The following is a 13,756-nucleotide window of genomic DNA, read 5'->3' as shown; positions in this document are numbered from 1 at the left end:
CACAGCTTCTCTCTTCCTGTGGATCCAGGGGCTCTTGGTGATTTAAAGAGGAGGTTAAATGAAGGAAGAGATGCCTAGAATGCTGCTAGGGGATAACATGAGGTGAATCCAGTTCAGCATAACCTAGAGCAGCTAGTAAGTCCTACCTCATGGCAGTAAAGGTGGCAAAGCATAATTGCTTTTCTACCCTTAATACATTTGCAGATAATTTCCTGGTGATCTTGTTTCGAGGATCACAGGCAACTATTTATCTTGAGGAAGTTGGGGCTGGACACCCATGTGCAAGGCAGATTTGGTGGTAAATGTTTTCTTAAGTAGCAATAGCACTTAGGCTTATAGACTACCCCATAGCACTTTACTCTTTGGGACGTTTACAGTATAAAAGCATGATATGCACGCTGCCCCCAACAATCTGGGTACTCCTTTAACCAATCATGAAAGGATGGAAAGCTGAGTCAACCTTGAGCACTGTCAGGATTAAATTCCAGGCTGTAACCAGAGTTTTCCTGCAATATTGCATTCTAATCACTGCGCCACCAGGGCAGTGGTAGCTTGTCCTGCTCAAGAAGCCCTCATTAGACCCAGTCATTTTGGGCCATTCAAAGAATATTTAGGTGGTCAGGCTACAGTTTCAGAGGACCCTGGGAGAAGTGAAATGTATGGATTCCCTTTGTCCAATTACTAAATTACTTTTAGTGATATTTTATTGACATAAGTACTCTCACACAGAGAAGGCCTCCTCAGGGTACCGTCGGCTAGACAATGTCGGCTGGCGACCCCCAGGGGGAGAGCCTTCTCTGTGGGAGCGCCAACCCTATGGAACCAGCTCCCCCCTGAGCTTCGGATGACCCCAGATCTCCAGTCCTTTCGCCGCGGCCTCAAAACACTCCTTTTCCACCTGGCTGACCTGGACTGACAGGGATTTTAATTATGTTTTTAATTTTTAACTCTAATTTTTAATTTATTTTAATTTTAATTTTAATTTATTCTACAGGGGCCATTAATTTAATTTTAATTTTAACTTCTGTATTATTTTATGTTATTGTTGTTAGCCGCCCTGAGTCCTTCAGGAGATAGGGCAGCATATAAGTCCCAATAATAAAAAATAAATAAATAAATAAATAAATAAATAAATAAATAAATAAATAAATAAATAAATAAATAAGTTGTTTTAAGTAAAATAATCATTCTGAGTGTGATGACTGCAACTGTCCTAGGAATACCATCTCTGACTGGGTGATATTCTTAAGAAAAATCTCTGGTTTGAATGAACTGGCTAGGTAACAGCCTGGTGAAAAGCCTTTAATACAGTATAAGAAATGTGTGGAACTTAGGTCTAACAATGTGAACAGATAGATTGTAGCTCACGCACTTTACATATTATGAATTTTTTTGTGCATAAAGCAGTCTGTTGTGGTTTAGACACTATGGTAATTTAGCATTAAGCAAGATGATTTGAACTTAAGTACCCCCTTTTTCTCCCTCCTCCATCAGGGTCACAATAAAGACTGCATCTGCTTTCTACAGTAACTACCCAAAGCATACATCTAACCATGAATTATATTAGGTGACAATACTGGTTACTAAAAAAAGTCAAAATTCAAAGCCATGATACTTTAAACAAATTACAGCTTGCTCAAACTTATATTTAAGCTTGAGCAAGCTGTAATTTGTTTAAAGTATGGTTGAAATTAGTTTAAACCAGAAAGCAGATGTTTCCAGTCGCTTTCTAAACCAGAAATGAAGACAAAGTTCTTGTAATGTTGAAAGGGTTATTCAACAGCTATTGAATAATGACACACCTCAGTATAGATTATAGCTGTCATCCAAAAACGTTTGCTAGGCCTCGGAACAGATAGCATTGCCCAAAGGAAGATGAGGATAGGAAGCACAAGGGTAATTGTGGAGGCAGAGACCATATGATTAAGAATGATCACAAAATAGCACACCATTTCTGAGCGGGCTACAAGTGTATTATATAGAGCATAAATAAGAAGCAAATGTCGAGGTTGACCAGCGTAGAATTTCTCAGACTCATCTAGTTCCTCATCATGAAACATTCTGCAGGAATAAAATTAGATGCCATGATTTTATAAGCTAACTATAAATATTTTAAATTAAAACATAGAACATAGAATAATAGAGTTGGAAGGGAACTTGGAGGTTTTCTAGTCCCAATCCCTACTTATGGCAGGAAATCCTATTCTAGAGAATAATCTGTAAGTAATAGCAATAGGAAAAGCATTTAGATTTACAGTGATTTACAATGTCAGCATGCCCCCAAAAATCTGGATCCTCATTTTACCGACCTCAGAAGGGTAGAAGGCTGAATCAACCTGGAGCTGGTCAGGATCAAACTCCAGGTTGTGGATACACCTAGCCTGCAATTCTCCATTCTAACCACTGCGCCACCACAGCTCTTGTTAAATAATAGCAATGCTTCTACATAACAGAGTATTGCTCAAGAGCTATGTAACTAATTTCACAGATCAAGTTATAAACTATACCTTAGCTTGTTTATTTTCCAAATCAAGACAAAAAGTTGGTACTACATAAATCAATTACATTTAAAGGAATCTAGTTAAATCAGGGCATTTGAAAAGATAAGTGAATGTCAAGTGAATTCAGCCTGTTAAATAAACTGCAAAAATCCCCAACTGCCAAATGTTTTCACAAAGAATTTTCATCACCACTGTACCCAATTTGCATGCTTAATTAATCATGGATATTTACTTGTTAAGTAGTAATTCACTTGCAGTCAGTTCATGTGTCAAAGGTGGAAGAATAGAATCTTCTGGTTTTTCAGGCTGATTTTCATCTGGGCTCACTAACATTTGGTTTCTACTAGATGAATCATCCTGGGAACTATCTAAGGGGAAAAGTTCCAAGCTCACAGCTTTGCTATATGAAGGAGGGGGTTCAGCAATGCCATCTAAACCAGAATAGGATGGCATATCTGTATCAGAAATATATGCAGCTCCTTCAGAATCCATACAATAATCTTCCATTTCATGTTCCTCTATGGGTTCAGATTTCGCCTCTTCTCCTTCATAGTCTTCCCCTTCAACCTCTTCAATAGTTTCTGCCGTCCCCTGACGGGAATATAGCATAGTGACTTGGGTAGCCTCACTGTCAAGAATAAGGAGAAATAATATTTTTGTCAATTTCTTACTTTACAAATAATATTTATTCTCTTTTTAAAAAATTGAGTGGTTGATTCTACATTGGATTTTCACTGTTAAATCAGCGTGGACTTGACAACATAAGTTTTGGGAATTTTCACATTTTCCAAATATTTTCATGTTGAAAAAGTTTTGATTTGCTTCAGCATTTTAGAAGTTATGATTCTGTTCATTAATCAAGAACCATCATTGGGATTGCATAGTTATGTTGTATGCCATGAAATGTTTTATTTTAATGCACTTTAAGGTACTTTTTAAATTTATGTTACATATTACCTGCGTATGAAGAGCAGGTTCATGATATATGTTTTATAATGCATAAATGAATTAGGATCATACAATGAATGGTCTATCCTTGTGGTGGTGAACCTTTTGGCATGCGTGCGCCGTTGCCCCAGTCCTAGGCCTTCAGCTGGGTTTTATAAAACCTTTTCGCTTTAGGCCTCCACTTAAATTGATTTTAGTCCCACCCACTTTGCTGTTACCACTGCAGCCATGCCCACCCAATGAGCCACGCCTGCCCAATTGGCCACACCCACCCAATGGGCCACCCCCCACCCAGCACTCGACAATATATAAGTGGGTTTTGGCTTTCAGTTTGGGCACTCGGTCTCTAAAAGGTTCGTCATCACTGGTCTATCCTCTCTGCTTTAAAAAGATCCCTTGTGCCTTGGCCATAGTTAAACATTTTTGTGAGCAATAATGTTAACTGAAGAGAACCAGAATCATAAATTAGCATCTGAATGCAGCATTCCAAGCTCTCAGTTTAACTAAAAAGCAAAACTATAAACAAGCATATAATTAAGAATCCTGAGAGCAAAAATATAAGGATTAAAGTGAAGGTATGAAAACGACATAAGTACACGATATATTACTATCGTCAAAACAAGACACAGCTGCTTCAAATGAGTATGCAAACAGTTTTACTTATAAAAATGCAAGCATCATTTTACATTGCCAAAATATAGTTGGGATAATTGAGTGAAAAGCATGCAAGGATTAAGCACCTTGATACTATACTGCCACTGTCAGCGGATGAGGAGGACATATCCATGCTGTATGTTTTACGAAGCCTAGGTCGTGCACGTTCACTTGTTTTAGGAATAGGGTCTGGACCATCTAAATCATCAAGGGTAGATTGCCTGGACAACAACAGTGTAGTTGCTTCCGTGCAGCAGCTATCAGTGCAAACAATTACAAAGAGAATGTTATATACCAATGGCATCCTGATGTGACTCAATAGTGAACGTGCAGATTGGCCAAGCAAAATACCAATGGAGACATAGACAAAAAGGATTTAATGGAAGATAACAAGCTTTTTGGTGCCAAAGTATACTATTCTTATTCTGATAACCACACAAGATCAGTAATAACAAAATGTGAAGCTAGGAGAAAGTAGGATGTAAACTTATTTATGGTGTAAGACTAATGGAATCCATGCATTCTAGTAAGATTGATAAAATGCATCATTTTTAGCTTCTTTAATATATCAGTAGCTAAAAATGTTGCAGTTGAGAAACTTATAGGTACATTAGGCGCTACAAATCGATATTTTAAAAAGATATAGCCAAATATATTAAAGTTATTGTAAATAGCCTATACTAAAACTAAAAGGATGCTATATTATTTTAAGTTCCAAATATTGATTTTTTTTAAAAAAATAATACAATTGTCTTTATCCCAGCATAGCCACAACCATTTGGAAAGGTTTTAATTGTATTTTTCTCCAGCTTAGAAATGAACATACCTGAGAGAAATGAAACAAATCAGATATAAATAATGCGTAAGCAGCAGGTTTGTGGAATAGATAGTAGATATCCACTTTTCATGATACTAGTTAAGACAGTTTTTGAAGAAAAATGTTTTTCTCTAAAATGAATTAAGAACATTTTGCACAAAATCTGACCATAGGACATTAGGGTAATATGAACGTATTCTGTCCGCCTGATCCAGCCCTAAAAAATGGAAATTTTATGCACATAATAACAAATATAGAAGTTCCTTCAAATGAGAAGTACTCATAGGGTCAGAGTCAGTTCTCAAATGAAACAGATCTCTGCAGCAATAACCTTTTGTAATGCTGCAAAAATAAATGATATAAGAATCAGTTTTACTATAGGTCACTGTGTTTAGGAATCTGCTATTTGAGAATAATTTGTGGACTCTCGTGTTCTTTTAATTCACAGGGCTATTATGTATTAAAAGTGTGAACTTTCTGATACTCTATTTATTGAAAGAATGTCACATCAAAAATAATGCTTTATTAGATAAAAACACTGCTGCTTTTATATACTCTTAACATAAGAAAATTGAAGAATTAATTATATGTTGGCTATCATCTTTTAAATTTTAAATAGGATAGTGCAAGATTCTATGCTACTTTAGCATCAACTATACAAGCTATGCCTCATTACTAGGTGTTTATATAGTTATGAAGATCATCTCTATATACTTAGAGAATTATTGTGCTCATTGTAAGAGAATACCTGGATTCACTGTCACGAGAAGCTGCTGATTCTAAACTTGCAGTCCTCTCAGCCTGTCCAGGCTCATAAATTTCATCCAATCCTGATTCCCTAGAAAGTTTCATTATATGGTTCTGGTAATACATATGGATACTCTCTCGAGTTGGAACATTTCCCTGGGAAGGAAAATGTGAAATTTAGGAAATTAAGCAGGCTAACATTTAGGAGACAAGTCAGGGCAGTAGAAAAAAGACTTTATTGTCAAATGTTTTGTGAGATCTTTTTTTTTAAAAAAACCAAAGAAATAAGCCGCAAGTTAGAGTTGTAAACTCTATTAAAAATCCTGCAGTCTCATGAATATGAGATGCATGAGTACTGTAGTATTGTTTTCTTTATATGTCACTCCTAAAACCTTCCTCCATACTTTATGACAGCAAAAAAAGAGAATAAAAAAAAGCAAAAACTAAAATCAAAATTATTCCTTTTAGCATGTCAGGAAAGAAGAAAATACAATGAAGCTGCTATTTACAAGATTCTAACCGCCCTCCAACAGGTAAATCAAATTAAACCTGAGATCACACATATCTGTTTTTCACCATTATGAAAAATAAATGAATATGTTGTAGTACCTTTTTTATTTCTCTAGTTAGCATGCATCTCTCAATTCTTAATACTGTGGAGATATCAATGTGCTCTCTTGAAATTGAATTTAGCCAAGCTGTAAAACTGTCTATTGTTGCCAGAAAAAGAACCCAGGTAAACTTCAAAATGTTATATATTCTTTTAAAGATATTATCTGAGAAAGAAACAAGAAAACACGCTTTACAAAATGATATTCAAGACAATCAACATTTATGAATGTTATAACAAAAATCAGAACCAAGAACGATTATCTGAGGGTCCATCAAACTCAGGAAAACATACTTTTCATTTGATGTGCACACGATGACACTGTTTTCTATGGAATTTCTATCTCCAAGGGTTAGTGATTAGCAAAACTTCAGGATTAAACTTATTTCATTTTCATATCTATTAGTATAATTGTTAGATCATGCTATTGACTTTGCTTTGCTTATACAAAAATGTTTATTGCCAGAATGTTTCTTAAATTTTGCATTTTGCTTTAAAATCACTTTGTAGTCAATCAACATCTTCTATCCAATGTACTATTTGCACTCTCAGCAGTGTTTTTTCTGTTCAAAAAGTAGTGATTGATATGAAAAATGATGATGACTGCAATACCTTTTAACTGAAAATGGTACCTGAACAACTTGCCAGACTCCAACTAATGTTTGGAAGTTAGCTTGAATTATATAACGTTTAACATTTAAAGTGACTTTCAAGAAAAAAATATCAGTAAATTCTGCAGTATATAAACATTATTATCTTTATTTTAGAGATAATAGAGCTGCACATTCAGCTACTATTATTTAAAATGAAAACTTAGCTTGCTTCTTTGCTTACCAGGGCCATCAGATTTACTTTTGACAGGTTCCTCTCTTTCTGCACCCTCCATATCTATTTCAACTGACAAATCAAAATGAAAGAAGTGAGCAAAATTAGACTTATTGACTTCAATTACCTTTTAATTTTTTTACTGAACACATAATTACATATATTTATTGAACACAAAATGAAGCTTTTTTAATGATGCTACACTGCTGAATTAATACTTTGCACTGATTGCCTGATCAACATTAACTTTTTTTTCCAAACCAAAACCAACAGTCCAGTTGTCCCAAAGCTGCTTTTTCAAGAGCTCTGACTGGATGGTGGGCAATGGAAGGATTTACAGTATATTCCTTGCAGACAGCTAGTCATTTGCAATCTTTTAGAGAGTAATTGAGGCCACTTGGAGGTTCATCTGTGTCTTCAGGGTCACCTGAGTAGTGCAAATGAATGTGGAGCCTTCTTGGAAGTGTGAAAGGACTGTGTAGTCATTGAGAAGTCAGAGCTCTGCTTTCTGCAGGGTATTTTCTGCTCTGTGTCCCTTCACTGCTGAACACAGGTGCAGGCTGTTGGGGATGGATCTGTGTTGTCTGCATCTCAAACTGAAGTGCAAATGGTTCTTGTAGTCTGCAATTTTTCTGGAAATCTGTTCATATCGGTACTCCCGCACCATTTGAAGGGTGTTCATCCCATTATTCATCCTGCAGAAAGCACAGCTCCAAATTCTCAATGACCACATAGTCCTTTCAGCAGTTCCAAGAAGGCTCCACATCCATTTGCACTTCTCAGGTGACCCTGAAGACACAGATAAACCTCCAAGTGGTCTCAAGAATGCAAATGACCAGCTATATGCAAGAAATATAAATCCTTCCATTCCTCATCACCCAGTCAGAGCCGAAGAAGCTACTTGGATAAGAAGTGAAATGTCTTCAAAGAAAAAACAAGAAAGTCCAGTTGTCCCTTGAAAAGCACTTTTGGGACAACCATGACCTGGATAAGTAAGAATCTCCATAGACTCTAGTTGTTAGGTAGCCATCTAACAGTAGTATTAGTTAGTCTATATAATGCCCATGATGAGTACTGATAAACTAGCAAACAAAGATTAATTGGACTGGCAGTAAATCTTGAATTTCCTTATTCTGTTTCCTTTTTTTTTTTATTCCGGTGGACTTTATTTCAATATTTTTTTTTTGCTGCCTAGACTCCATGAGACTAAACTGAAGAACCACATCGTGACTGATAAGTTCCATGAAATCCTAATTTCCTGAGAATCCAACTAGAGATCTCAGTAAAACTATAGAAGCTACCTGTGAATTTCTGAATGCAAACTGGTTCTTCTACAATCAGAATGGAAAATGCTATTTGTATAGTTAACAGAGATAGCTGAGAATATTTCTGAAGCATACCTTCATCGGATACTTTCCGCCTTTTTTTATTCTTTTTCTTCTCTTTGCGTCTCTGTCGTAGGGCAGTTTTAGGATCAGTAATCCAGGCCTGATAAAGAAACTAGAGGGAAAAAACAATTTATTCATATTCTCTAGTAAGTAAATGTTAAGCAGATAACAAAAAGCATATAAATTTGGAAAATGTATTTAGTATTGGGAGAATATGGAAACATAAACCATTGAGGAAATATTCATTCAAGATGAAATATTTCAAATATTTGTGACTTTGATAAACCAAAACATTTGAGCAGCACTGTGGATTCTTATGAATTTGGTATGAATCTGTAACAATTGTGATCAATAATCTAAAAATGAAGCAATAATTTACCTACAGACTCATTTCATGTTATTATTCCCTAATCCAGGGGTCAGCAACCTGAAACAGTGAAAAGAGCCACTTGGAACCAGTTCCCTCACAAAAGGAAAAACTGGGAGCCACAAAAAAATGTGTGCACATGCGCGTACATGCGCACATGCACAGAACAGGGTTTGAAGAGTGGAGCCAAGGCGAGATATGCACCTACCCTGCATATTTTAATTGATTGGTTGAACTTTTTTAGTCCCACTTTTTTGGGGGGGGACTACACATAGCAGAGGACTGGGAGCCGCAGGAGACGGCTGAAAGAGCCGCATGTGGCTCCGGAGCCACGGGTTGCAGACCTGTGCCCTAATCCAATCCATAACTCATATGATTAATAAAAATATTTTTGTGATAACAAATCTTTTACTAGCTAGCACTGTATTACTAATGACACTTATTAGCTATAGCCAACACAAATATATAGATGCATGCAAAGGAAAGCAGATGAGAAAATAAACAGAAGATTGTTTATTGGCAAGATAAGCATGCTTAGACTCCCAGGGAAGGTGGAATATGCCATCATTAGATAAATCACTAATATTACTTTAGCTGTATTTAAAACTTCTGTTTTAGACACACACACTTTGGTGTCTATTAATATATGTATTTTAAAAAAATATTCCAATATATATATAATGTTCCATATTAGCAACGTTTGACTGAACAAATTCAGAGATGTTTTAGGTAAGCTGTTCTTACATACAGACTCCCAAATTTTGTTTTGCATTCTTGTGCAGTCTTCCTGACAAATATTATCATATAGAGCAAAATCCTATAATTAATTTATCCAGTACCTATAAATGCATGCCATTTGATGGAATCTGCTTAATACAGTTTAGACAAAAAGTCTAGGATTATGCCATGATTTGGCTCTGCATTTTCTTTCTGATATTAATAATTATAGCTAAATTGAGATATCTCATCATCAAGTTTGTAAAGTGAAAATGTAAGTCAAATCCTTGGTTGTCCCAAAACCTCCTCAAACTCATATTAAGATGAAAAATGCAGTAAAGGGATATTCTGCCAGAATACAATGGGAACAAGATATTATTCTACATGGTATAGAATATCAAATACCTTTGCAGCTCTGATTAAATATTGAAGAATAGTTTTGGGCAGTTTAATAACAGACTTTGGCAAGGCTAAAATGGCTGAAGCAAATTTCGCAATAGCTCTCTATGAAGAAGGATAAAGCAAGACAAATTAGTGAAAATGTAAAGGCTAATATTTTAAGAAACACACTGTACAATTCTATTAGCAATAGGATCGATATTAAGTTAAACCAGACTTATACAATGTTAACTGAGCATTCAATTTAGCAGTGCATTAGATTTAGTTACAGGACAGTGCATAAAAGTTATTTAGTTACACGAGTAACAATTATATATTAGTAATCTGGATTAGAAAAGCACATTCTAAATGAATCTTCAGTATTTCACAGATATAGTTACACCTCCTTGTCTCTGCCTCTAATATCTTGATGAATGGAGAAAAAATTCATGACAGACATATACACATACTGTACCATTCTATAATTTCTCAGATTAAAAAAACCCAATTCATCTACTGCAAAATAAATACGAAGGGTACAATAAAAATCAGAACAGTTTAGGATAAAGCAATATAAACTCAGGATATTTATATAATTTTTGAAACCATAATACACAAAATTACTTTCAACTCATGAACAATAATCTAGTATGTCTGATAAAACTAGAAAATACTGCCTGAGTTTCAAATGAACAATACATCTTTTGTAATTGATACTTACCATATACATTAATATAAATTAATAAATATGTTCAATCGTTAAAAAGTAAGCTAAAAATCGTTAAAAATCGTTAAAAAGTAAGCTAAAAATTGTTAAAAAGTAAGCTAAAAATTGCTAAGCACATTGATTTGTGCTTCTTAGATTGTAAACCGTCCTGAGTCTTCGGAGAAGGGTGGGATATAAATGGGATAAAAAAAATATCAATGTGTCCTATAAAGGATAGCATGAGAAGCTGGTATTACAATTCAGTTAAATTAACTACTAATGCAAGACTCTATGTATGAGCTGCAGCTGATAGAAAATGCAGCAGCCAGACTAATGGAAGGACAATCCTAACAATGGAGAACAGCCACTATTTTATAGCCACTACTGGTTTACCAGCAAGCTTCTAGACCAAAATCAAAATGTTTAATTTATTCAGTGGGTTATTTTGAATAACCTCTTGTTTGAATTTAATTTGTTCATTGGTCTGGACTTCTAGAGAGGTACAAAACCAATGAGGTATGGACAAGAATTCCGGCCTCTCTATGGTATCCCTGTTTGTGGAGTGCTCTCTCCTCATAAAAAAAGTGTCTTTGGCCCATACTGATTATAGGCACCATCACAATACAGGCTTAGATATGATAAGAATGGATTGTTTTTAACTGAATTGATTAATTTATGCATGTTGCTGTTGCTGTCTGCCTAAAGTCTCTTTGGAATGGGATAGTTAGAAAAAGAAGTCAAACTAACAAACCAAAAAAATAATACTTAGGCAAAATGCAAAGTATACAGAGTGAATCTGCCCTCTGAATTGAATCCAATTAGATGACACTTTGTAGAATGTAGCATGCTCAATTTACCACAAGCTCCTAAGTAAACAATCCCAATCTTCATTTTAAAAACTTCTATCATCTTACTGAGAGTCAGCTGTACAATTATGGATGCAGATGTGACAGGATCACATGTATGCAGACTATGATATAATTTTCCATGCTGATTTACCTCTATGGTCTCTTTAAAGAATTTAGCCCATGGAATACACCTAATACCAGATTGCCCTACTTTATGAACATACATATAGGGTTGTCCATGGGTGTGAAAGTATGTTCAAAACATTCAGAGGACAGCTCTGGTTGTGGATCCATCTTATTTGTTTTTGCCCCTTTGATGTCTAGATGAATGTTCTGAATCTGAATATGCATAAATTAATCAGGTTGCTGGAGTCTGTTATATCAAAAAGTATTGGCTTACTTTTCTCTAATCTAAATACATTTATTTTCAATATATTGTTGGCCTCTTATTTGTAACTAGATCTTTGTAAAAATCTATGCTTACAAAAGTTTATCTTCAAACCTGCAGTCGTTTTACCAAAGCCAAAAGGCTTCTAAACAATATCAAGTAATGGAAGCTGAGAGGTTTTTTTTTTATAACTTCTCTCTGATACATTAAAGAATAGATTTAAGGACATGAAGCCTTATTGAAAAATAACCATGCTACATGCATAATTGAATGGAAATCCATCTCCAATACCATTGTTGCATTGCAGAACTATGACAACTATGATGTACATAAGAATCAATTAAACAGAATCAATATACATCATCATTCTTTCACCGCAATTTAGACTAATCAAGTCTTTTTAGGAAATGTATGGAGAAAAAGTCAAGATGGCAACGCACATAAAAAAAATAGGCATAGATATTGTTGTGGCCACCATTTTGAGCACATCCGGTAGACACTCTTTTGTAGGAATACCATGCAAGTGAAAACAGTACCTGGAAAGCAGATCTTTTGGGAGGCTCTTCCTCTTCCTTTCCTTCCTCCTCCTCCTCTTCTTCACTGTCCGACTCAAACAAATAATAATCTCCACTTCTGACCACTAAGCAAAATAAAATATTCTTTTTATTTCTCGTAAGGAAACAATTCTCATAAGGTCTATCCTGAGCCATGACTCAAAGACTCAGAGAAGTAGGCCTGATTATAGGAATCAGTGGCAGGATGTACAAAAGTGGAAAAAAGACAAGCAAGGCACAGAGATCACTTGGGATGTTTGTCACCACAAAAAAGAAACCTCAGTAATAGGAACCTTATAGAATGATCAGAAGAAAAGTTGACAAAAAAGTTGGAATATGTTAATGAAAGTTTGCAACATTCATAACTTCCAAAAATTGTTTTTTTTATTTGTGAGAGGTTGAGAATTTTTTAATTCCAGAGGAGCATATTAAATTAATATGTGCTCCCTTCCCCCTCCCAAAAAGAACTACAAAAAGGTAATACTGCTAAAATTCTGCTAGCATTTGGAAGCATTCTTCTCTTTTGCTATAGTCATTAAGCTTAATATTAAGAAAAATATAAATACATTCTTGTAGATAATACGTTTTGCTTGTAAATTGTAAAATGGATGCCTCCATATCTTCAACTTGAAAGATAATATGAACTGGGCCTTATATCCTTGAACAGAAGCTCATTTTATAAACATTAAATAAGCTAATAGGTCCAAATGGATCAAAAAAGAAAAAAATAAATTAAAAATAAAATATTAAGCAAGAGATAAAATTAAAGTAACAGCATTACATTTGCCTATTAAGACAATGTTTTCAAACAAAGTATAATATTTTAATATATTGATTATTACAATAAGAAACACAGATAGAATGACTTTTGAGATTATATTTGACCCTCATTATATAGCTTTCTGAACCATAAAAAATAAATTATTCAATCATACCTTATCCTCTATTTTATCTAAAGCATGTATTAAATAATGTATCCTAGATCAAAGATAAATTGATAAACTGTGCCCTGACTAGGCTGTAGAAAAATTTTCTTTAGCTTGAAGGTTAAAGAGAAGTAGAAAGCAACTGAGAGATGTATACAGAACAATGAAAAGCTAGAAAATTGAACAGTGAAGTAAGTGTAGTCAGAGAATTAACTAAAATGAGGAACAAAAAGCTTGACTATAATAGAAGAAACTGTAGTGGTGCAGTGGTTAGAATGCACTATTGCAGGCTAACTCTGCCCACAAGAGTTCGATCCTGACTGGCTCATCCTTCCATCCTTCTGAAGTCGATAAAATATAATAAAATATATTGTTGGGGGCA

At 34.8% G+C, this 13,756-nt stretch overlaps 1 protein-coding gene across 1 annotated transcript in view; it reads right to left on the bottom strand.

Moving 5' to 3' along the window:
* The window catches only part of PIEZO2 (piezo type mechanosensitive ion channel component 2), a gene marked incomplete at its 5' end in the record, with an annotated part of 234,741 nt that overhangs the window by 27,404 nt on the left and 193,581 nt on the right, over positions 1 to 13,756 (bottom strand). The window contains 8 exons of the mRNA XM_081322722.1: positions 1,803 to 2,061; positions 2,734 to 3,129; positions 4,190 to 4,360; positions 5,669 to 5,823; positions 6,277 to 6,443; positions 7,112 to 7,174; positions 8,503 to 8,602; positions 12,431 to 12,534. Coding sequence (XP_081178848.1) covers positions 1,803 to 2,061; positions 2,734 to 3,129; positions 4,190 to 4,360; positions 5,669 to 5,823; positions 6,277 to 6,443; positions 7,112 to 7,174; positions 8,503 to 8,602; positions 12,431 to 12,534 — 1,415 coding nt within the window. The remainder of the gene's footprint in view (positions 1 to 1,802; positions 2,062 to 2,733; positions 3,130 to 4,189; positions 4,361 to 5,668; positions 5,824 to 6,276; positions 6,444 to 7,111; positions 7,175 to 8,502; positions 8,603 to 12,430; positions 12,535 to 13,756) is intronic.

The sequence above is a fragment of the Vipera berus genome, assembly GCF_964194415.1.
Source record: "Vipera berus genome assembly, chromosome: 3".
In the NCBI taxonomy this organism is placed as follows: domain Eukaryota; kingdom Metazoa; phylum Chordata; class Lepidosauria; order Squamata; family Viperidae; genus Vipera; species Vipera berus.
Note: the sequence above shows the minus strand (reverse complement) of the source record. Positions and strands in the feature narration are given on the sequence as shown.